At 41.0% G+C, this 25,129-nt stretch overlaps 1 protein-coding gene across 1 annotated transcript in view; it reads left to right on the top strand.

The window, feature by feature from the left end:
• Nucleotides 1-25,129, top strand: part of HACD2 (3-hydroxyacyl-CoA dehydratase 2) — an 85,387-nt gene that overhangs the window by 6,677 nt on the left and 53,581 nt on the right. The window contains exon 3 of the mRNA XM_029214532.1: nt 14,484-14,502. Coding sequence (XP_029070365.1) covers nt 14,484-14,502 — 19 coding nt within the window. The remainder of the gene's footprint in view (nt 1-14,483; nt 14,503-25,129) is intronic.

Here is a 25,129-nt window from a genome sequence, read left to right as displayed (position 1 = left end):
GTGGCAGACAACGGTAACAGAAAACTCCTGAGATTGTAGTTTCTGCAATCGAGAGCAGCTAATTAAAAACAATATTATTTCCATTTCCATATTCCTAGCGAAGGGCCTAATATGTCCAGCTTGAATCAGGTGCTTATTCCTGGACCAATCACCTGTAGACAAGAGTAGGGTCACATTAACCGTATAGAAGTTGGAGGGAAGGGACAATTTATAGAAAAGTGGTGCTAGGCATTAAGTCCAAGAAGTATTTACCAAAGTAATGAGACGCAATACAGTGAAGATGATAAGGTATGAGATGATTTATAAATTGGTAGAAAGTAAAATACTGATAACTTTGTGGGCCAAGGGATCAGTGTGTGAATAACTACAATGTGTCTTGAGTTGAATCTGAGAGCTAATTAACATAGGTAGCAAAAGTATATTTTTAAAATGCCATTCATAGGTAAATAAAATATATCTCCATACCATAAAATGAGTGAATTACTGGTACTTGTTATAACATGGATGAATCTTGAAAACATGCTTTGTGAAAGAAGCCAGAAACAAAAAGCCATGTGTTGTTTGATTCCATTTATACAAAATGTCCAGAATAGGCAAATCATAGAGACAGAAAGTAGATTAATGGTTGCCAGGGGCTGTGGGGAGGAGAGAATGGGGAGGGACTGCTAATGGGTACAGGATTTCCTTTTAAGGTGATGAAAATATTCTTGAATTAGATGGTGGTATGGTTGCACAACCTTGGGAACATAACTAAAAATCACTGAATGTACACTTTAAATAAGTGAATTTTGTGATATGTGAATTATATCTCAATTTTTAAAAAATGCCGTTCAGGGGCTTCCCTGGTGGCGCAGTGGTTGAGAGTCCGCCTGCTGATGCAGGGGACGCAGGTTCGTGCCCCGGTCCGGGAAGATCCCACGTGCCGCGGAGCGGCTAGGCCCATGAGCCATGGCCGCTGAGCCTGCGCGTCCGGAGCCTGTGCTCCGCAATGGGAGAGGCCACAAGAGTGAGAGGCCCGCGTGCTGCAAAAAAAAAAAAATGCCGTTCATCTATAATGAGCCAGATAAATTTTCTTTTTACTTTATTCTTTTTTTTGGGTCCATGATGTTCATGGATAAGGACAGACTATCTTTCCAGCTTTGTTAAGAACTGAGTTAAAGTTTAGAAATTAAAGATCCTACATTATGGCGCTTTAAAATTATTTCTAAGAGAATTTGGATTTCTAAATATATTTAGTTAACATAAGAATGTAATTACAGCAAAGACATTTTCAAATACTCGTAATTGGGTGTGCCTCTGTGATTGACAGTGAGGATTCCAGTAGGTTAAGGACTGCTCTGCAGAGACATTAATTGTTGAGACTAATACAGACCATCTTCAACACATGTACATCAGTACATATATTCAATATCATTTACCTGCCACCGTCCATCTTGGAATATCTAATGGACCACAGGCACCTCCTTTCCTTCTTATTCTCTTCCATCTCCTTCTAATGCTTGGAACCCTCTTATCTACCGAAAAATAAAATAAAATAAAGAAAAATAGTGTCATTTGTTATCTTTTCCTAGAGTTGATTTAGGACTGGGTCTGAAATGGCAGAACTGGTTCTGGAGAAGCAGTGAAGGAGAGAAGATAGCTTTTGTTGTTTTCTAAGCCCCATCTCTGTATTCTGGTCTAATTCTCATGCCTCACGTCACAACTCTCCTCAGATCCTTTAATGAAATAATAGGAAACTGATTTTGGATATTTCTCTAAAATATAGCAAAATCTTAAGAATTTGTAGGAAGAGGGCTCCCATCTTGTCTCCCTGCCAGTTTTTGTCTTTTTGCCTCAACTACTGGATGATTTTTTCCCACAGAGATACTAGGTGGTTGGGTTCTGTGATATTACTAATACTTTACTTTACTTTAGGCACTAATTACTAATACTTTAGGCACATTATATATTAACTTTGCTTTTCTGAACTCATCTGGGGACATAACCATCATCTGTAATATTTTTCTTCCTTTTGGAAACATGCTAATTTCTCAGTAATTTTAAAAAGGAACTTCTGAAACACAAGCTATATGCACATTTTAGACTAACTTTATTCTGAGGACTTGTTTTGAGAAACCAGCCCTCTAAAAGAGACTTCTGAAAAGCTAGCAGAGCAAGTCATAGTAGAGCTATCTGACACAAACAGAAATGACAGCAAACCCAGACAAACCAGCTTCAGAAACAGTGTGAAAACCAGAGGGAAATAGAACTTGGGTATAATTAATAAGTGTCACAACATTAGAAGGGAAGAGGGAGACTGTGGGAAACAGGAGTCCACCCACACAGGCCTCACTGCTTAACAACTCAAGCAAATAGAAGCAAATTGATACGGTATTCAGAGAAGATAGGTATTGGCTATAGAAAAGAGTGTGCTAAAATTTTTTTTTTAAAGAGAACTAAAAATGTCAATGGTGGCGGTTCAGGGCAGGAAGCAGGCCACAGTGCAGAGAAATAAGTGATACTGAAGATTCAAGAAAGGCAGGAGTTCCTAGTTATAGTCTCAGATAAAACAGATTACAGAGCAGAAACCATTGGGACTGTTTAGAGTGTACTATTTGAATGTCAAAAAGAACATTACAAAATACATAGTGCCAGGCATATCAGAGTTATTATGTGTTGATGGACTAGCTAATGCATGAATGATTATCAGTAAAACAGAAAAACAGTATACAGGAAAGTAGTGAAACTTAACAGATGAATAGCATAGTAGAACCAAGGTATCTAGAAAACAGAATGAGGGTATACAACCTGTCAGAAAGTACGGCTACCAGAAGTAGAAAAGATTGGAAAGTATAACTCAAAGACAATCAGGAAAAATTCTAGAAAACTATTCAGAACGGAAAGCCCTTCTCAGTGCGGTTATTGAGAGTATATGGAGTTGTACATAGGCACTGTTTTTCAAGGAAAAAAATCCCTTCCCTTCCTGGGCACCTATTTGTTAAATTTTTAAACTTAAAAGAAAGATAAGTGATTTCTAGCAGAGAAGAGATCTTAAAGTGTAATCGTAAAACAACTTGGGACGTTAGACTTTGAAAAATAAAAAGATTCATATGAAGCTAGGAGACAGCATTAGGTTCCTGAATAACAGACCGTGCAATTTCCTACAGATGGAGACATTTTGAAAACACCTACCAAAATAATAGAACTTTGAAAGAACCTTATCAAAGGGTTTTTAACTGATATATAAGTAAATAAAATTAACCAATTCTTTTTTTTAAATAAATTTATTATTTATTTATTTATTTTTGGCTGCGTTGGGTCTTCACTGCTGCATGCAGGCTTTCTCTAGTTGTGGCGAGCAGGGGCTACTCTTTGTTGCGATGCACGGGCTTCTCATTGCAGTGGCTTCTCTTGTGGAGCATGGGCTCTAGGCGTGCGGGCTTCAGTAGTTGTGGTGCACGGGCCTAGTTGCTCTGCAGCATGTGGGATCTTCCTGGACCAGGGCTTAAACCCGTGTCCCCGACCTTGGCAGACGGATTGTTAACCACTGTGCCGCCAGGGAAGTCCAATAAAATTAACCAATTCTTTAGACTAGCACTGTGCAGAAGAACTTTCTGCAACGATAATATTCCAAATCTGTGCTGTCTGATATACTAGCCGCTGTTGAGCCCATGAGGCAGGTGAGACTGAAAATCTTCACTTTTTAGTTTTATTTACTTTTAACTGAAATTTAAATAGGCACATGTGGCTAGTGACTACTGCATTGACAGCATAGCTTTAGACCGTCATACAGATTGCAAGGTATCCACATGTAATTTCATAAAATATATCAGATTCTCCCAGGGTAGAACGAAGTGGGAAGGAGGGAAAGCAAAGGAAGACAAACCTTGTGATGTAAATTTTAGGTCACAACAGAGTTTATAAACTTTTTAATTCATAAGACAAAAGTAATGAGAATAATTAATAAAATATGGTGATGTTTTCAGGTTAGGAAAATCAAAAGAAGAAAAAGCAAATTGCAGATATTGGAAAAGGTATGGAAGGGTGCATATCAAACTGTTACTAGTGCTTACCTCTGAGAACGGCTGTGGTATTTAGGGGGAATACAAGGGAATTTCTGCTTTTTATTCTATATACTTTAGTGTGCATTTACATATCACTTTGTGAATCTTTAAATTAAAAAGGAAAGATATAATATGTAATAAATATGTAATAAAGTATAATAGAAAACAAAAATGAATTAGGAAAATAAGATTTAAAAGTTCTTTGAGGGCTTCCCTGGAGGCACAGTGGTTAAGAATCCACCTGCTGGGCTTCCCTGGTGACGCAGTGATTGGAGGTCCACGTGCTGATGCAGGGGACACGGGTTCATGCTCCGGTCCGCGAAGATCCTACATGCTGCAGAGCGGCTGGGCCCGTGAGCCATGGCTGCTGAGCCTGCGCGTCCGGAGCCTGTGCTCCACAACGGGAGAGGCCACAACAGTGAGAGGCCCACGTACCACACACACACAAAAAAGAATCCACCTGCTAAGGCAGGGGACACGGGTTCAAGCCCTGGTCTGGGAAGATCCCACATGCTGCAGAGCAACTGAGCCCCATGGGCCACAACTGCTGAGCCTGCACTCTGGAGCCCACAAGCCACAGCCGCTGAGCCCGCGTGCCACAACTACTGAAGCCCACACACCTGGAGCAGGTGCTCCGCAACAAGAGAAGCCACGGCAATGAGAAGCCCACACACCACAACGAAGAGTAGCCCCCGCTCACTGCAACTAAAGAAAGCCCACACACAGCAAAGACCCAATGCAGCCAAAAATAAAATAAATAAATAAATTTATTTTTAAAAAAAGTTCTTTGAAAAAAGAAGAAAATAGGCAGCTTAGATAGGTTATCTTCTGATTTAAAATAAAGTACAGAATTTTACATCTGTTAAAAAGACAGTAGCAGGAACAATAAAATTATAGGATGATTGACTACACACAAATGCATTGTTTCTGATGTCTTTGCAAGTAGACTCATTAATTTTATCAAAGTAAAAAAGTAGGATGGTGGTTACTCGTTTAAAAAGCAAAATTCAACAATCTGTTGCCTGTAAAAGACTGACGTAAGCTTACTTAAGGACAAACCAGCCTTCCACGACCAAGCATACAAGAAAAACAGGACCATCCTGCTTAAGATAAAGTTGATTTCAGAGCAGAAGCCAAAGAGAAACTTGCTGCATTTACAATTTGTCACGCAGAAGGAACATGATAGACACATGTTGGTGAAATTTATTAATGGCTGAATGATTATCATAGAAAAGCTGGCAGAAATGGCTAAAGAAGTAAAAATAGAATTGTACTTGAGAAGTGTCACAGTATATGTAAAAGAACACTGGAGACAAAAAATTTGGGTACTAAGACTTGGTTGTGCCACTTGGTCTCAACTTCTGTAATGAATATTCTGGATTAGATGACCTTAACACTTTTTTTCCAGTTCTAAGTGCTGTGGGGCTTCAACATTTCAGTCAGAATGTGAAAATAAAGCAGATAATGAATTAATAAATTATAGAGCCAAATACAGCAAAAAAGGTCAGATTAAGTGACAGAAAAAGTAACAGTGATTAAGGAAATTTCACCTATTTCCTCCTTCAAAAATGGATATAAAAGGATTTTGAAAACATGTTTGGATTGAAACCTTTGAGAGAGCGCACTAAATACCCTCTTTTTCTTGCTTATGTTCTGAACATTGGGAAATAACTCATTGTATAAGGACCCTAAAAATCACCTTTATTAGTGATAAAGGCCTAGCGGGAGGCTGTGTGTTAGTGTGCAAGTCAAGCAGGTTTGCTAGCTGAACTCCAGAGGTAGACTCTGCCTCCCCCAGGCAGCAGGGGCCAGGGCAGCATGGAGAAAACCAGAGAGCTTGGGGTTCTCTGTGGAAGCCCTAGGGTGGAGCTGAGGTACACATGCCCCATTCTTGCCAATTTACTGATCAGATGCGTCATCCTTCCTTTCCCAAGTAAAGTGATTAATGGGTGGAGAGAGACCAGAAATATTTGGAAGAAAAGCCTTCTCATGAAGCCAGAGGAGAGGGGAAAGGTGTTTGCCTCTAATCATAATCATCTATAACATAAGTGCTATATATTCATTGTAGCAAAACCCAGATATACATAAAGAAGAAAAAACATGTCCGTCATAAGCTAATGATAACTGCTGATAACATATCGATGTCTTTCAAGACTACGTGTTATTATATAGGCAAGTTTTAAGAAAAAAAGATGAAATCATAAATACATATAATTTTCAAAACTAACCAAATACTGGTAAACATAACCCAAATTAGTTCTAGACCTCTCCATAACATGAGTGTAGTAGACATGCTTTGTGGAGCTGCCCAGCTCAGGGGGGTTTTATTCTCTGGAAATTTTCGCAGTTCTACCACTAGACCCATACCAGCTGCATCTCTACCCCTGACTCTGCCTCTCAGGCCATAGCTCGCTGATCCAGGGTTGCACACCTGGCCCAAACTGGGCTGGTCAGACTTTTCTCCAAGAATGTGGAATTTTGAATTGAAAGACAGAAATTGGGACTTACTATAGCTGAATGATGTTAAATCCATGAACTAAAGCTGCTTGGGTTCGTATTCCTCTTGAGACTTGTTACTCTTTTTTGGACTTTGTTATTGTTATTTTACCTTGGATTAAAAATGAAACTGAAGGGCGAATAGACACAGCACAGAGGATTTTTACGGCAGTGAAACTACTCTGTATGATACTGTAATGGGGGGTACATGTCATTATACATTTGTCCAAGCCCATAGAAGGTATAACAGCAACATTGAACCCTCAGCTACGGACTTCGAGTGACAGTGATGTGTCAGTACAGGTCCATCAGTTGTAACAAACATACCACGCTGGTTGGGGATTTTGATAGTGGGGAGGCTGTGCTTGAGTGGGGGGCAGGGGGTAAATGGGAGAGCTCTGTACCTTCCTCTCAGTTTTGCTGTGAACCTAAAACTACTCGTTAAAAAATGGAAGTCTTTTTAAAAAATGAAACTGAACAAACTTGTTGGTAACTTACAAAATTAATTTCCTTAGTGCAAATCTTAGAAACTTTTACAAAAAAGATGTTTCGAAGTAACCTATTGTGAAAGATGACATTCAACATTGAGGTTGAATTTTGAAACTAAAATGAGCTTATTGCCACTGGGTGGAAATGGAAAGGGTTCAGGAGGAGAGAGATGTTTACTGCTTTTTTTTTTTTTTTTTTGCAGTTTTTCTTTCTGTAATTGGTCATGAGGTTATAGTTGATACCTGTGGCTTCCTTCTTCTACTACCTATTCCATATTTCCCTTACCCACAGCAGTGACCCAAACCTTCATTCCCAAGGGGTCTGAGTCCTTAGTCATTCTGCCTCTTTTTGGTTGCTGTAGTTTTCCATTAATGTTTACTACTGGAAATGCTAAGAGGTGCCTCAGAACCCCCTGGCTTCCATACATGGTCCGCTTTGCCTCGATTGTGTATGGCAACATGATATCCCCTTGGCAATCAGGACTGACCACTCCATCCATAGATAAACCCCCTTTTTTTGCCTGTTGGTGCAGTAGCATGAATAAGGAGCCCAAAATGGCCAGATGGCAGTCTTATCTTCCAATTCAGTAGAACCATTGTTGTCACCTGGTGCAACCAGTAACCTTGTGGAGACTAAGCTCTCCAAACAAGTAGAGCTCAAAGTTGCCAGGATGGAAGGCAGAAATTCTTTAGGTGGGTTAATAGGTATAATAGTGAGAGTAGCCACTCCTACTTCCTCCCCTTGATTCTTGGGCCTTTGTAATCCGGTGATGAGGAATACAGCATCTGTGATTCAAAGTATAAACTGCGTCCTGTAAGGCAGAACCCTATTCTTTCAAGGTGCTGTCTCCCAGTTGGCATCATAACTGAGTCTTCGGTAAATCATTCTACCTTTCAACTAAGCCAGGCATTTCTGGGTGATGGCATATGTGGTTAAGAGCAAATGATTCAGTGGGCCTGAGCCCATTGATGTATGTATTTCTTTTGCTGTGAAGTGAGTTCTTTGATCAGACACAATACTTTGTAGAATGCTATGATGGCAGATCAGGCACCCTGTGAGTTCATAGATGGCGACACTGGCAGAGGCATTGTGGGCAAGGAAGGCAAATCCATATCTAGAGTATTCCAGTGAGGGCAAATGTCTGCTCCCTCCTTGGTGGAAGAAATCCAATGTAATCGACCTACCATCAGGTTGTGTGCTGTCCACCTGGGAAATGATGCTTTATAGGGCACTTAATTCTGATCTCGGCTATTGGCAGATTAGGCGCTCAGCAGTAGGGTTAACCAGGTCTGCCTTGCTAAGAAGAAGTTCATGTTGTTGAGCCCATGCGTAGCCTCCATTCTTGTTAACGTGGCCAATTTGTTCATGGGTCTATTGAGGAAACACTGGGATGGGTGGGAAGAGTCTAGTTGACGTTAATAGTGTCCATCATTTTGTCCACCATCATTAAGAGTCTCCTTTACAGTAGATGCCATTTGGTGAGCATTCACGTGAGACAAATATTTTCAATGTCTATGCCCATTCTAAGAGATCCATCCACATACTTCTTCCCCAACTTTCCTTGTCACTGTCTTCCAATCCTGTTCCTTCCAAGTCCCTGAGCATCCAGCTAGACCATTAGAAACTGCTCATGAATGAGTCTCAATCTGTACTTCTGGTTATCTCTCATTCCAGACACAGGAGAGAAACAAATGTACTGCTCAAAGTTCTGAATATTTATGGTTTGTAAGGCACAGATCTCAAAATCAATAATATATGTAGTGGTTAAGAGCACCAGCTCTGGAGCCTGGCTGCCTGTGTACAAATTCTACCAGTTCCATTCATGCCCCAGTCTCCTGCTGGCTTTGGGGAGTCTCCTGGAGAGGCTGGGGAAGGGGGGCTCACCCAGGGAACACAGACACTGGTGGCAGACACATTGGGGAGCATTCAACTGCGTGAACACTCCTAGCAGCTGACATTGGATCATTAGCACTATGACATATTTTCAAGGGAGATTTTGAATATGGCAAGTCTTCTGAATGAGGTATGCTTATTTTAGTTCAGTAATTCTCAGTAGATCTCAGCAAGAGCAGTGTGACCCCTCTAGAGTGCGATTTAGAAAACTGAGAGGGTATTTTGATTGCCACAGTGAATGGGGGTGCTATAAGTAGATGTCCTGTGCTGTCTGAGACAGTCCAACTCAGTGGAGGTCTGTATTCCCCCTGACTTTTGTATATACCATGGGCTGATTCCTCTCCAAATATAAATTGATAGTTTTGTAGTACATATTCATACTAAAAAATCTTCACGAGAAATTAAACAAAAAGCTTATTAAGTTAGAAGAAGGTCATTGTCTTAGTTTTCTCTTGCTGCATGACAAAATACCACAAACTTAGTGGCTTAAAACCACACTCATTTATTAGCTCACAGTTCTATAAGTCAGAAACTGGGCTTGGCTGGGTTCTCTGCTCAGGGTCTCACAAGACTGAAATCAAGGTGTCAGTTGGGTTGGCTTCTATCTGGGGGCTCTGGGAAAGAGTCTGCTTCTAAGCTTATTCAGCTTGTTGACAGAATCCACTTAACCTGTGGTTGTAAGTCTGAGGTCCCATTTCCTTACTAGCTATCAGCTGGAGGTCACTCCTAGCTCCTAGAGGCTGCTTTCCAGTCCCTGCACATGGCCTCCTCCATCTTCTAAGTGAGAAATGGCATATTGAATATCTTTTGTTCCTTGAATATCTTTGAGTTCCTCTTCTGCCACCAGCTGGAGAAAACTCTCTGCTTTTAAAAGGCTGGCCTGGTTGGATCAGGCCTACCCACATAATCTCTGTGCCTTAAAATCAATTGACTTCGGACTTGGACTTTAATTACATTTGCAAAATTCCTGCCCTGTGGTACCTTGTTTAGTGTTTGATTGGATAACCAAGGTACAAGAATCTTAGGGAATCATCTTTAGGATTCTACCTAGCACAGTTGGTATGAATAGGGAGCTTAAGTGAAATAAAGGTATCATCTCAAAATAATTGAGTAATTTGTTCACTCTGCACATTCTGTTCTGTAAACATTATAGCATTTCCAGCTTGCATATTTAGTTGAAAAGGATTTCAGTGCAACAGTGTTATAACTGCAAAAGCAATGAAATTTTTGATTGAAAATATGGAACAGATTGAGATTCCTGTTCAGACTTTAAGTTATGGAGACTCGTGAAATGCAGGGATCTCATTCAATTTCTTTTTTTTTTAATGAATTCATTTATTTTATTTATTTATTTTTTGGCTGCATTGGGTCTTCGTTGCTGCGTGCGGGCTTTCTCTAGTTGCGGCAAGTGGGGGCTACTCTTCGTTGTGGTGCGTGAGCCTCTCATTGCAGTGGCTTCTCTTGTTGGGGAGCATGGGCTCTAGGTGCGTGAGCTTCAGTAGTCGTGGCACGTGGGCTCAGTAGTTGGGCCCATGGGCTCTAGAGTACAGGCTCACTAGTTACGGCCTATGGGCTTAGTCACTCCGCAGCATGTGGGATCTTCCTGGACCAGGGATCGAACCCGTGTCCCCTGCATTGGCAGGCAGATTTATTTTTTAATTAAATTTAAAAAAAAATTTTATTTATTTTTGGCTGCACTGGGTCTTCATTGCTGCGTGTGGGCTTTTCTCTTTGTTGCGGTGCATGGGCTTCTCATTGTGGTGGCTTCTCTTGTTGTGGAGCACAGGCTCTAGGTGCACAGGCTTCATTAGTTGTGGTTCACAGGCTCTAGAGCGTACGCTCAGTAGTTGTGGCACACAGGCTTAATTGCTCCGTGACATGTGGGATCTTCCCGGACCAGAGCTGGCACCCGTGTCCCCTGCACTGGCAGGCAGATTCTTAACCACTGCCCCACCAGGGAAGCCCCCTCGATTTCTTTAATATAACTATTTTAATAATATTTTATACGGCCTTTTTTTGAATCACTACAGTTCAGTTTTATCCTAAAACTATCCACAGTTACACAACTACTTTATCACATCTTGCATTAACTGTTTTTTTGTCTAACCCATCTTCTTTTCCTTGTCACACCATTCAAAGAATATTGTTTCCAAGTTCTTTTTACAGACCAGGCACAGATTGTATGTCCCAGTGGGATTTTAAAGCAGAAGGATGTTTTCTGTGACACTTTCTTCCTACCCTATCCCATGACATAATCTAGGGGATTATTTTGACACCACACTTACAAATAAATAAGACCTAGCTTCATTTGTGATAATGTTGTACTTCCTCATTTTCTCTACTTTGTTATTTACTTGCCGTGTTGTTTTAACTTCAGTTAAGATTACTCCCCTATGTCCATTATTATCTTAATACTGTTTTTATTCTAGGGTTGGTCTGTACCTCTGTTCTTTTATTTTCCTATTCTTATCCAAAGTGCTTTCTGGTATTCTTATTTTTAAATCCAAACTTATTCATCATAAGTTGATACATATATCTGACTGCTTCATTATGTCATTGTGTCCCCAAGCATTTATCTGTGGAAATATATATTTTTTTAAATAAACTATCTTTTTATTTCTTCTTTACATATTGGTTAGGACACTTCATTTGTTTTAATTTTTCTGCAGGTAAGTTATATCATCTATGAATTTTACATTTAGTAAAGGAGGCATTATAAAATATGTGATTAAAAAGGGGAGATTGGGTCTCATAGGACTAAGATTTGTTCTATCACACAAAGAAGACATGATAGGCCTGAAGGTTATCCATCCTTTCCTGCAGTGTCCTATTGTAAATCAGCAGCCTGGATGTCTTGCCACATACATGAATAGAATAGGTTTTCTATCTAGGCAGTATCATCTGTCTTGTCTCAAAGGATGCTCATCACTCATCTTTCATTCCATTTCATTTCAATCAGCACGTATCTTAGTTTTCCTCAACTTTGCAGTAGGAGGTTTGGCTTATCTTGTAATATTCACACATTTGAGATTCTTAGCAGTGTTTTCTTTTGAAAAATATAAGATTTGCAGTCTGGTAATTCTTTTATCAGCTATCGACATATTTGTGCAGCTTGATTTTTTTTTTAATCCAAGCCACCCCCATCCTCCTCCCTTCAGAAAAAACTTAGTGAAATCATAGACTTGAGCACAGAGTCTTATTAGGCATGGTTTTTTTTTGTTTGTTTTTTGTTTATTTTTGGTTGCGTTGGGTCTTTGTTGCTGCACACAGGCTTTCTTTAGTTGCATTGAGCGGGCTTCTCACTGCAGTGGCTTCTCTTGTTGCAGAGCACAGGCTCTAGGCACACGGGCTTCAGTAGTTGTGGCACGCAGGCTCAGTAGTTGTGGCTTGCAGGCTCTAGAGCACAGGCTCAGTAGTTATGGCACACAGGCTTCGTTGCTCTGCAGCATGTGGGATCTTTCTGGATCAGGGATCGAACCTGTGTCCCCTGCATTGGCAGGCGGATTCTTTTTTTTTTTAATTAAATTTTTTTTTAATTTTTAATTTATTTTTGGCTGCATTGGGTCCTCACTGCTGCGTGTGGGCTTTTCTCTTCATTGCGGTGTGCGGTCTTCTCACTGTGGTGGCTTCTCTTGTTGTGGAGCACAGGCTCTAGGTGCACAGGCTTCAGTAGTTGTGGCACATGGGCTCAGTAGTTGTGGCACACGGGCTCTAGAGTGTAGGCTCAGTAGTTGTGGCGCACGGGCTTAGTCGCTCCGTGACATGTGGGATCTTCCCAGACCAGGGCTGGCACTCATGTCCCCTGCGTTGGCAGGCAGATTCCTTTTTTTTTTTTTTTTTTTTTTTTTTTTTGCGGTACATGGGCCTCTCACTGCTGTGGCCTTTCCTGTTGTGGAGCACAGGCTCCAGACACACAGGCTCAGCGGCCATGGCTCACGGGCCTAGCCGCTCCGCGGCATGTGGGATCTTCCCGGATCAGGTCACGAACCCGTGTCCCCTGCATCAGCAGGTGGACTCTCAACCACTGTGCCACCAGGGAAGCCCGGCAGGCAGATTCTTAACCACTGAGCCACCAGGGAAGTCGCTAGGCATGTTTTAGATAGAGCTAAGTCTTGTCAAGTTATAGCTTTTTCAGGTATAACTAATATACAGTGAAATGATAGAAAAAGCAGTATAGTAGGAATAAAATCTAGGTTCTTGATCCGCTACATCACTTACTACCTTGGTGAAGCTGAGCAGTGTTTCTAAGCCTTCGTTTTCTCATCTGCAAGTAGAGATATCTGTCCTGCCCATCTGCCAGGGTTATTGTTAGTTTCAAACAACACAATGACGGCTTGAGAAATGTATTCCAAAATGCACTGCAATGGTTGTTAGGTCTTATCATCCAGAAAAGCTTTGGTCATTAAATCAACCTTGTAGATGGCTTCAAATTACTTCTTTACTACCACCACCCAGGTTAAAGCAGTGCCAGATACAGGATGAATTGGAAGGGGATTTGGAAGAACCTAATTGGCTGGTTAGATGGCCATTGAGATGGAGAGGAGATAGCAGTCTCACCCATGCGCTGGAAATAAAAAACTGGGGAATACATGCCAAAAGCATTGGCAGGACTTGGAAACCTGTTTGTCTTGGGAGTGAAGGAAATGAAAGAGCAGTTGAATCTGAGAGTGGGGGGGTTGGTGATCAAGAGGCATGGTAGGTATGAAGGAAAGGAGGGGTGAGCTTCCTGCTGAAGCATGCCATCTTTTTGTTTTGTTTTGTTTTTGTTTTGTTTTTTGTGTGTGTGTGGTACGCGGGCCTCTCACTGTTGTGGCCTCTCCCGTTGCGGAGCACAGGCTCCGGACGTGCAGACTCAGCGGCCATGGCTCACGGGCCCAGCCGCTCCGCGGCATGTGGGATCTTCCCGGACCGGGGCACGAACCCGTGTCCGCTGCATCGGCAGGCAGACTCTCAACCACTGCACCACCAGGGAAGCCTGCATGCTATCTTTGAGTTGCTGCTGGTACACCTAGATGGAGATGTCCAAAGGAATGTGGGCCTGGAGTTCAAAGAAATCTGGGGTTAGAGATTAGACTGGGAATACCCCTATAATGAGATCACAGAATGAGATAAGATGGGGTCCAAGGGTGGAGCTTTGTAGAATAAATGTCAGCATTGAAGGGCCTGCCGGGTAGGAAAAGGCTCTTCTGATCTTGTGTTCCATAGTCTGTGATAGTTCTGTTCTGTACAAATGGGACATGGGAGTTGTTGTACACTGGCTGCTCTTACCATTTTATGTATTATAGAAGAGGTCCTTGACATTTGCTAAACTACTGGGTAAGATTTATTCCTTAGGAAATCTTCCATAGATACACAAACTAAAAATGAATAAACAAAAAACTGAACAAGAATTTACATTTTGTTAAATAGTCTGTAGCCAAGTTTAAAAATTGAATGTTCATTTTTCGAATTCAATATGCTGGCAGACACTGCTCTATTCTTCTGAAAGGCTAGTTTGTATGAAATAAAACTATAATATTATTGATCTTTACTAATTCTCTTTTCCCCCCTTTTTCTCTCTAGATTTTACATTGTGCAGTAGGTGAGTATGGAATTCCCCCCCAACTTATGTAGAGTGGATTCTGCTTTCTTTTTTTAAGTCATGAATGATAGGTTGATTAGATTCTTACTGAACATTGAAAAAACTAACCTATTTAATCATTATATATAAAATTGCTTAGGCTTTTGGTTTCTAAAATCATGGGTACTATTTAGATGTTATCACTGAACACTTTATTAAATGCCATGGCTATTTTTCTCTGTCAATTTAAAGAGGCCTCTCCTACCTTCTCAGTACAAGGGTAAATAGAGAAACACCTAGCATATTTATAAAAATGTGACTTGGAGTGCTGGGCTCTGTTGAAAGCCCTCTCTGATTACTTAAATGTTATACTCTCTTTCCTTATTTTTTAAAATGGAGTACTGCGTATATTGCCTACCTCTCAGATGAATATTTAATGTATGTGAGAGGGATTGGAAAGTACAAGTACAAAGCGTTATACCAATGTGAGAGATTTCTGCTAAAAGCAGATACAATGTGATTCCTCTTTGGGGAATACGGAGGGCCATCAAACTCTGCTCTGGAACTAAGGCATAGCTTCTAGTCTGGGGCGGCTAGACTCCTCTAAGCAGAAATCAATTTTGGAAAGTTGATAGACCCTGTGGAGTAAACCCATAGCGGTTGCTGTGCATGTGGACTTGTCTCTCCAAGGGAGGATTTGAAGTTGCTACTCACTGAGAAGCACCAAAAGTCTGAAAACTCCAGAAAAGTCTGAAAACTATGCATTCAAACCATTATGGCCCTGATCAACATAATGGATATATTAAGTGGGTACTTACTATATTCGGGGCACTGGGGAATTCAGAGATGAGGAGACTTACGGTTCAGGTGGATGCACCGCAAACTCTCCACCATGGGCCTTAAAGGGATCACTATGATACCAGGGCTCTATTACTTTTAAGGAAGACAAACATCTTCCTTATAAAGAATTGCACCTCGGCTATTTTCTCACTAGGAGGAGGTCTACAATCAGAGATTTCTTAAATGATTTGCAAAATTTTGTATGGATGTGTCTGTGTTTGCTTGGGAAGGTGGGTAGAATTCATAGCTTTCATAGATTCTCAGAGGAACGTGATTCAGAAGGTTAGGAAACTGCTTTAGCACCTTTAAGCAAGAGATATGAAAGGAGCTTGGAGACTCATTTGTCATGTGGTCTGCTTTCCCAGAGAAGGTTAAGGGACCTGGTCCCATAGCCAGTAAATGGCACAGCCTCACTTGGGACCTGGCCAGTCTGAGCCAGAGCCCACCTGACTGACTTTATTTTACGGTGAATGGGTTTCAGCTAGTGAATAATCTTACATACATTTCCTTTTTAGTCCTTTATCTAGAGTTTTGAGGTGAAAAAGTTGTCCCTTCTTAAGTGCTTAAATTTGTAGATTGGGGGATATGTTCAGCCAGAGAGAGTTCTGGAACCAGTTCAGGCCTTCTCCATATGACTGAACCCTGTGCCCCCAGTCTCCCCCCCTCTCTTAACCTTTAGCTGCCTCGGTACAAAGCTCTTAGATGCATGTTTTCCAAGCATGTGTATTATTATTTTAATTAATATTGCCTTGTATTTTAATACACAAATTCCTTTTATCTGTCTTAGAATATATTCTCATGCCTCTATAAAATTTCTACCCCTGGAAATAAAGTTTCTGACAAGTATATTTATTCATTCATACCAAGAACATGATTGAATGCCTACCAGGTGGGGCCAGACACTGGTGGGTAGTGGGAGCAGAGAGGTGAACAGGCACAGGCTTAGGCTCAGGAAAGCCACACTCAGATGGGCGCCCCTCTGAGCGCCTCTGGCAGGATGCACTCTGAGGAGTAGTATCTATGTCACACTCCTCTCTGATGGTTTGTTGACAGGTGTCCCTAGGTCTTGGTTTGGTGCCTGACACACAGGAGATACTTTAAAATTCCTTCTTATTTTCTCAAGAACCTTGTTCCATCAGTGATTCTCTCTCTTGCATCATCACCCTTTGTCATCTGCCTTTTCCTTCTCAGCTCACAAAATGCTCAGAATGCTCCATCCTAAAAATAATTTTTAACCTAACCTTTGACCCTGCCTTCCCCCCTTATTACTACATAAGTCCTCTTCATCCCTTTTACCAGATTTCTGGTATACTCTTTCCACTTCCACGCTCCCATTTATACCTTAACCCAGCAGTTGTGCTTCTGTACCCCTTGTCCTACTAAAATTGCCCTCTGGTCTAAAATCAGCACGAGTTTCTGTTAAATTCTGAGGAATTTAATGTTTGGAATTTACTGAACTTCTCAACTACGTTGGGTACCACTGATGACCCCCTCTGTGACATCCTGTTCTTTTATCTTACATCATACTGAGCCCTCCTGGCTTTTCTGGGCTTCTGTGGTTCTTTTCTTTCTTTGGGGCCTTTTCTTTCTCCCCTTGCCCCTTAATTGTGGGTGTTCCCAGTATCTGGCCCAGTGCACTGCTCTTCTGCCTGAACAGGCCCTCTGGGTGATCTCTTCCCTTCTCATGGGTTGAGGTACTTAAGACCCTCAGTTCTTTAACTCCAAGCCACACCTGCACCCCAGACTCCAGACTCACCCCATGAGCTCCTGGATGTCCACTCCTGGATGTACACCTCCCTCTCCTCAGCAGCCTCCTTCTTCTTGTCAGGTGCTCCACCAGCTTCCAACCGCTATCCATTCAGTCACCCATTCTAGACCTAGTGCTCATCCATGATGTCTCCTCTCCTTTCCCCATACTCCCATAGCCAGGTGGTCGTCAGGTTTTCTCAATTCTGTTTCCTAAATAGTTCTCAGATTGTCCTGTTTTTTCCAGCCCTGTTCAGGGTCTGAGTATGTCTCATCTGGACTCCCATATCACACTCCCTGAACTTGTAGGTTTATAATATTAATATTAGTAATAATAAGAGCGATCATTATAATAAGAGTATTTACTATGTTTCAGTGCTTTACATTCATTATCTACTTACTTCTCATTATACGGTTGACAGAACTGAGGCTTAGAAGGTTTTATATCTTGCCAAAGTTCACTTAGCTAATAAGCCCTAGAGCTAGAAGTTGAACCTGTGGCTGTGTGGCTCCAAATCCATGCTTACAGTCCTCGAGGGATTTAGTTAAAGGATGATTCTGAGCATGTCACTTCCGTGCTTAAAACCCTTCGCTGGTTTAAACATCTTCATGATTTGGACCCTGCCCACCTCCCTAGCCTCACCTATGTCCATTCCCTGCCTCCCACTCTGTGCTTCAGCAACCCTGACCTTCTTGTGTCCCCCCGGCCCCCCATACTACTGCACTACTTCCTGCCTCTGGTCTGTGCCCAGGCTTTGTGCTCTGCGGGAGTGGTAGCCCATACCCTGCAGCCGGCAGCTTCCCCCAGTAAACTCTCCTGCCACCCTCTGGCTAGATTACATACCATTCCTCACTTTTCTGTAATACCCTGCAACTCACTCTGTTATCACACTTTCCACAATGTATTATGGTCTGTCACTATACCTATATCTCCCACCAAGATCACTGAATTTTTCCAAGAATGAGAACTCTCTCCTATTGATTTCTGTATCCCAGCACCTAACAGTTCATGACTCCTAGTGGGAGCTCAGTGAACATTTGATCATAATCTTACTAAATTCTGGTGAAATTTTCTGAAACTTGTTTCAGAATGTTTTCAGTTTCTTAAAAAAATCAATAAGAATACTAATAAATAGGCTATTTCTAGCATTAGCCTAAAGGCAACCCTTTATTTTTTTTACTCATACGACTTAAGTTTACTTTTGGAATGACGGTTTATTTTCCTGTGGCTTTCTGAAACTTTTCACTGTGATAGCTTGGTCTTTTAGAAACTTGTTTTAATGCCTTGAGATGTCTTTAGTTTACATATTGTTGATGAGAAGTCTAGACCTCAGTCAGACCTGGGTTAGTTACTAGCTGTTACTTTCAGGATGTAACTCAACTTTTGTGTGCCTTCATTTCTTCCTCAATAAAAGGAGGATAATAATACCTACCTCTAGGGTTGTTGTGAAAACACGAGAGGACACACATGAGAAACACTTAGCTTAATGTCTAAGATATAGCAATGTTGAAAATTGCCCAATAAAATGATAGTTCTTATTATTAACAATAATAATGTCATAGCATGTTAAAAATTTTATTCTGTCCCTAATGTAATGTTCCATATTTAGATTTATATAAGTGTAACTCTTCCATATTCTTATTTTTCCTAATTGTAATTTCTGTGTAAGTGAGTGCTTCAGGGCCACCTGTTCTTAGTATGGGTTGGAGTTGCTTCTTGTCCATGGTTGTGACAATGCAACTTGGCAAAAATAGCCTCCAGAAATAGTAAACTAAAATTCCACGTGAGGGATTCATTTCTGTAAGAAAGTCAGGCCTCTGTCCTTCTAAATGGGTTTCCATGCCCCAACTTCTTTAAAGTGGGTTGTTTGCTCTCCACTGATAATGCAGGAACAAGATTTCTTTTGCGGGGAGGGAAAGGGGACAAGTGATAGCCCTTTTGAGCACATGTTGGGGACATATTTTTTTAAATTAAGGTATAATTGACATATAGCATTGTATTAGTTTCAGGTGTACAACATAAGGCTTTGGTATATGTATATATTGTTAAATGATCACCAAAATAAGTTTAATGTCCATTACCTCATACAGTTATAATTTTTTTTCTTGTGATAAGGACATTTAAGGTCTACTCTCTTAGCAACTTTAAATATGCAATTCAGTATTATTAACTGTAGTCGCCATGCTCTGCATTACATCCCCAGGACTTGTTTATGTTATAACTAGAAGTTTGTACCTTTGACAACCCTCACCCTTTCCCCGCACCTCCACCCCTTGCTTTTGGCAACCACCAGTCTGTTCTCTGTATCTATGAGTTTTGTTTTTTGTTTTTGTTTTGGTTTCCTAGATTTCACATACAAGTGAGATCAAACAGTATTTGTCTTTTTCTGGGATAAGATTTCTTAAATACTGTGGTCGCAGCCCTCAGACCAAAATTCATAATGCTTTTATTTACACAGTGTTTTTCTTTTTGGAAATGAGAATTTAAAAACCCAGTTGAGACATGTCTTTTACAAGACTGCAAAGAAGAGTTGTGGTTTTCTTTAACCACATGGTACAGTTTGTACTGAAAGAAGTATTACCTGTTTTTCTGTGTTGTGCTCAAGATTAGATTGTGGAAGAGGCATATTGGATATGGGTGGTTCTCAGCTAACTCCAGAGTATGGTTACCCCACTTTGTTGGGATAGAAATTAGAGGTAGAGAGACTAGAACTGATAATAATCTTTTTTTTTTTTTTTTTTGCCGTACGCGAGCTTCTCACTGTTGTGGCCTCTCCCGTTGCAGAGCACAGGCTCCGGATGCGCAGGCTCAGCGGCCATGGCTCACGGGCCCAGCCGCTCCGCGGCATGTAGGATCTTCCTGGACCGGGGCTCGAACCCGTGTCCCCTGCATAGGCAGGTGGACTCTCAACCACTGTGCCACCAGGGAAGCCCCTGATGATACTCTTAATAAGATGTAACATTGTGTGTTTGGTGAACCTTTGTGTTGGAAATTATACTGTCAATATAAATAACTTTGGAAGTTCTCTTGATTGAAAACTGTAGAACAGGAGCTCAGTCATAGCCCAGAGGGTGTTATGTCTGAAGTTGAGTATTAGCACTCTGATCATCAACAGACAAGGACAGAAGCCCTTTCACGTAGGTATCCTAGATTTGTGGTTTCAAATATTTGCTGTACATTCCAGCTTGCACTCCTCTCGTAAACTGATACCTTTTACTTAATTATTTCTTAAAAATTAATTTTAAGAAATTTGTAATCACCCTAATATTAATAGGTAGCATATGGCTTCAGACTGATTTTATTAAGTAACAAATGGTGCCAGGGAGGAAAGGGGCAGCTGCCGGAGAGACAAGCACCAGAAGACCCAGTCTCCTACCAGAAATCTTATCCCTCCCACCAGTGAGAATGAACTAAATCCGCTCCAAACTGCAACGCCTCCTCCCATCCGCCGCCCCCCCCCCGGCCCCCCAGAGGTTCAAGCTTTTATTACTCATTTACAGTGCAATATTGTGAAGGACACGCCCTCACGTATTACTAAAGCCAGACCCAGAACCTTCCGTGTTGCAGCAGAAGAGAACTCTGGAAGGAAAGCATTATGGAGGAAAGGGGTTATTCCCCCAGTTTTGCTCACCTGGAATTCTGCTTTCACCCCTGCGCCCAGCCCTCATGGGTATGGCTGGGCACAGAAACAAAACTGCCTTCTTTGGTGCCTGTTAGCTTAGTTGACATTTTTTAAATGAACTTTACCAAAAGTGAGGAAGAACAAAAAGGGAATGAGTATCAAAAATACAAACAGTATAAAAATAGCCATATTCCCAAAGTACAAATTTCTGATCCTGAGATCTATGTCCCCTTTTGTTAGTGGGAACTGACACAGGGTCACATGGACCTTGCTGGCTCTCTTCCACCCTGTTCTTAGTGTGTTCAACCCTGGGACCCATTTCCCCAAGCCAGTTTTCCTGGCTTACGGAATACAAAATGGTGCAGATTTAGATTCAGAAGTTGCTTTCTGCCTGGGGGCATGTTTAGTGGTAGTACTGACAGGGGAAGGAGAAGCCCTTTGAGGTGGGGAAATGGACTTAACCTTTCCCAGCAGGCCGGCCTGTGTCTGCTGCCTAGAGGGCTCTCTGGGTGCAGTGGGCTGTCTGGGTGCAGTGGAGAGGTTAGAGGCCTGGTCAACTCCTTGCTCTTCTGTCTTTGTCATTTATTAAGTACAGTCATTTCCCAGCATCCCGACACCAGAACTCTACCAAGACCATGTTCATATCTTTCCCAAATCAGCCAAGCCCTTCAGACCAGTCTAGCTTAGTCTCCCTCTACTTTGGAGCTTTGATTATTCTGTTGCCTCCTGATCACATTTTGCCTCCTCCCCTCTAGACAGAGAGAGAAGAGGAAAGAAAGATTGTTTTAGCACCTGCGTCTTCTGCTCCTCATACCCAAAGTTTCAGCCACTTTCTCTGAATAAACTTTGCATTTTCACACTCCATGACTTCGCACATAAAGTGTCCCTTTGCCTAGAACATCCAGCTCCGTAAGTTGTTCCCGGCTGTGAGCGAATGTACTGAGATGAAGGGAAGGGACAAATAGGGCGTTTGCTCATCAGGAGCCCAACGTGCCTGAGCAGGGAAGGCGAGGGGCTTACCTAGAGCTCACGCACACTGCCTGGCACCTGGCAAGCACTCAGTAAGCCGTAGCAGCTCTTCCATTGATTATTAGTGGGCAAAACATAATGCCTGAGGGTTTCTGTGCCCAGTTGGAAAAGGGAAAGCCATGAATAGAGCCTAGATCAGGGAATTTTACCCTTTGCCATCCTTGCAGGAACAGCTAGGGGTTTGGTTTGAATGGAAGCCTGTTACTGAGATATTTTAAAATATCTTCTCGGTAAGGTAATATTATCTTGTTTTCCAGTCCATCAGGAACCAAGCTAAGGCAAACCAACCCCATTGGAAACACTACTAGCTGTGTAGCAAGTCAGGCATCCTCCCTCTGGGCATTAGTTTTCACATCTGAAGAAGTAGGAGTTTGACTAGATAATAGATAATCTCTAACATTCCTTTCAGCTGGATGATTGAAATTCCATGAAACTAACTGTGAAGTAGCTTCAGAGATGGTCAGTTATCTGGGCAATAATAGAAAAGGAGGATGCGCTAGATGTTTAAATATACCTATGTATGAGTATTAGGAAACTTGTTTCAAGTATAGCATTGATAGATTTAGTACATTTTCCCTCTCAATGCATTTTTTATTGAAGTATAGTTGATGTACAATATTATATGTTACAGGTGTACAATATAGTGATTCACAATTTAAAGGTTATCTCCATTTATAGTTATTATAAAATATTGGCTATATTCCCTGTGCTATACAATATATCCATATAGCTTATTTATTTTATACATGGTATCAATAGTTTGTACCTCTTAATCCCCTACCCCGATCCTGCCCCTCCCTGTTTCTCTCGCCCCACTGGTAACCGATAGTTTGTTCTATATATCTGTGAGTCTGTTTCTTTTTTGTTAAATTCATTAGTTTATTGCATTTTTTGGATTCCACATATAAGTGATATCATACAGTATTTGTCTTTCTCTGTCTGACTTATTTCACTTAACATAATGCCCTTCAGGTCCATACATGATGCTGCAAATGGCAAGATTTCATTCTTTTTTATGGCTGAGTAGTATTCCATTGTATATGTATACCATATCTTTACCCATTCATCTGTCAAGGGACACTTAGGTTGCTTCAATATCTTGGCAGTTATATATAATGGTGCTATGAACATTGGGGTGCACGTATCTTTTCAAATTAGTGTTTTGGGGTTTTTTTGGATATATACCCAGAAGTGGAATTGCTGGATCATATGGTAGGTCTATTAGTTTTTTGAGAAACCTCTTCTGTTTTCCACAGTGGCTGCACCAATTTACATTCCCACCAACAGTGTGCAAGGGTGCCCTTTTCTCCGCATCCTTGCCAACATTTGTTATTTGTGTTCTTTTTGATGATAGCCATCTGACAGATTTGAGGTGATACCTCATTGTGGTTTTGATTTGCATTTTCCTGATGATTAGCAGTGTTGAGCATCTTTTCATGTGTCTGTTGGCCATTTGCATGTCCTCTATGGAAAAATGTCTCTTGAGTTCTTCTGCCCATTTTTTAATCAGGTTGTTTGGTTTTTTTGATGTTGAGTTGTATGAGCTGTTTATAATTTTGATTAACCCCTATCAGTCATATCATTTGCAAATATTTTCTCCCATTCAGTAGGTTCTCTTTTCGTTTTGTCAATGGTTTCCTTTGCTGTGCAAAAGGTTTTAAGTTTAATTAGGTCCCATTTGTTTATTTTGCTTTCTCAATGCATCTTGAAAGCCCCAGCAGAAAACTGAATTGGGGTGGGAGATGGACACACACACTTTCTATGGCATACATTTACCCATGACCATCACTAGATGGCACCCTTGTATTAGTAAGGAGACACTCTGAAGGTAAGGACTTCTGGAGGACGTCTAATAAAAATAGTAATGAATCAATAGCTGAAACTGAAAAGAGAGAGAGAAAAGAGAAGTGGATGTTTTTCCATCGCTCTCTCATGCCTTGATCATTAATATTTTAGGTAACAAAAAGCTGAAACTTCCTGCATTGCCCTGGAGATTATCTCATAAATATTTCTTAATTATAGGCACAAGGTATCTCTAAAATTAAAAATTACCTTAATTTGCTTAATTAAAAAGCTAGAGACAAAGAAAGTATTTCAGAAGATCTCTGGTCAGATGGTTTGTGACAGTCTGAAGTCAGTAAACCTTCCACTTACGTTCTTAGCTTCAAAAGCAAGGTTAGTCCAGCAACGCTGGAAACACCATCTAGTGACCGAGTTAATTGCATTGAGCCAAAAAGTGAAAGTTTAGCAAAAGAATTCTTTGATGTATGATTCCACAGCAGGAGTTGAATGCTAAATAGTGTATTAATGAAGGAAGCAAGAACACTTTGGAATATCTGGAATATCTGTATGACGTAGTATGTCTTTTATAGTTTTGTACAGCTTTCCTAGGAAAGGAATTTTTTCCTCTTCATTCATAGTGAACATCTTTCCACTACTATTTTAATAACAGTTCCTACCTCACAGCGTTCTTTCAATTAGCAATCTGCTTTTGAGATTCATCCATATCTTCACATGGTTTGAAAGTTCATTCTTTTTTATATCTGAATAATATTCCACTGTATGGATGTACAGTTTGTTTATCCATTCACCTATCGAAGGATATCTAGTTTGCTTCCAGTTTGGGATGGTTATGGATAAAGGTGCTGTAAATATTTGTGTGCTGGTTTTGTGTGGGAAAAAAATTTTTTTTGCCTTTTCAGATCAGTTGATTATGTACCTAGTAGCACAATTATTGGATCATATAGCAAGACTGTTTACTTTTGTAAGAAACTGCCAAACTGTTCCAAGTAGCTGCACCATTTTGCATTCCTGTCAGCAATGAATGAGAGTTCCTGTTGCTCTGCATCCTCACCAGCAGTTGCTACCTTGGGTTTTAGCCATCATAGTATATATGCAGTGGTTTCCTTTATTTTTTTTCTTTTAATATTCATTTATTTGATTGTGCTGGGTCTTAGTTATGGCAGGCAGGCTCCTTAGTTGCAGCTCGTCTGCTCCTTAGTTGCGTCGCGTGGGTTCCTTTAGTTGCGGCATGCGGGCTCCTTAGTTGTGGCATGTGAACTGTTAGTTGCAGCATGCATGTGGGATGTAGTTCCCTGGCCAGGGATCTAACCTAGGCCCCCTGCATTAGGAGCTTGAAGTCTTAACCACTGCACCACCAGAGAAGTCCAAGTTTCCTTTATTTTAATTTTCATTTCTCAAATGACAAATGATGTGCACATTTTTTTATATTTTTATATGCCATTTGTATACCTTCTTTGATGAGATGTCTGTTCACATCTTTTGCCCACTTTTTAATTGAGTTGTTTGTTTTCCTGTTGAGATTTTAAAATTCTTACTATATTTTGGATGTAAATCCTTTATCAGACGTATGTTTAGCAAATATCTTCTCCCAGTCTGTGACTTGTCTT

Source organism: Monodon monoceros, unplaced genomic scaffold (assembly GCF_005190385.1).
Source record: "Monodon monoceros isolate NGI ecotype Baffin Bay Population unplaced genomic scaffold, NGI_Narwhal_1 Super_Scaffold_11, whole genome shotgun sequence".
Lineage (NCBI taxonomy): Eukaryota > Metazoa > Chordata > Mammalia > Artiodactyla > Monodontidae > Monodon > Monodon monoceros.
Note: the sequence above shows the minus strand (reverse complement) of the source record. Positions and strands in the feature narration are given on the sequence as shown.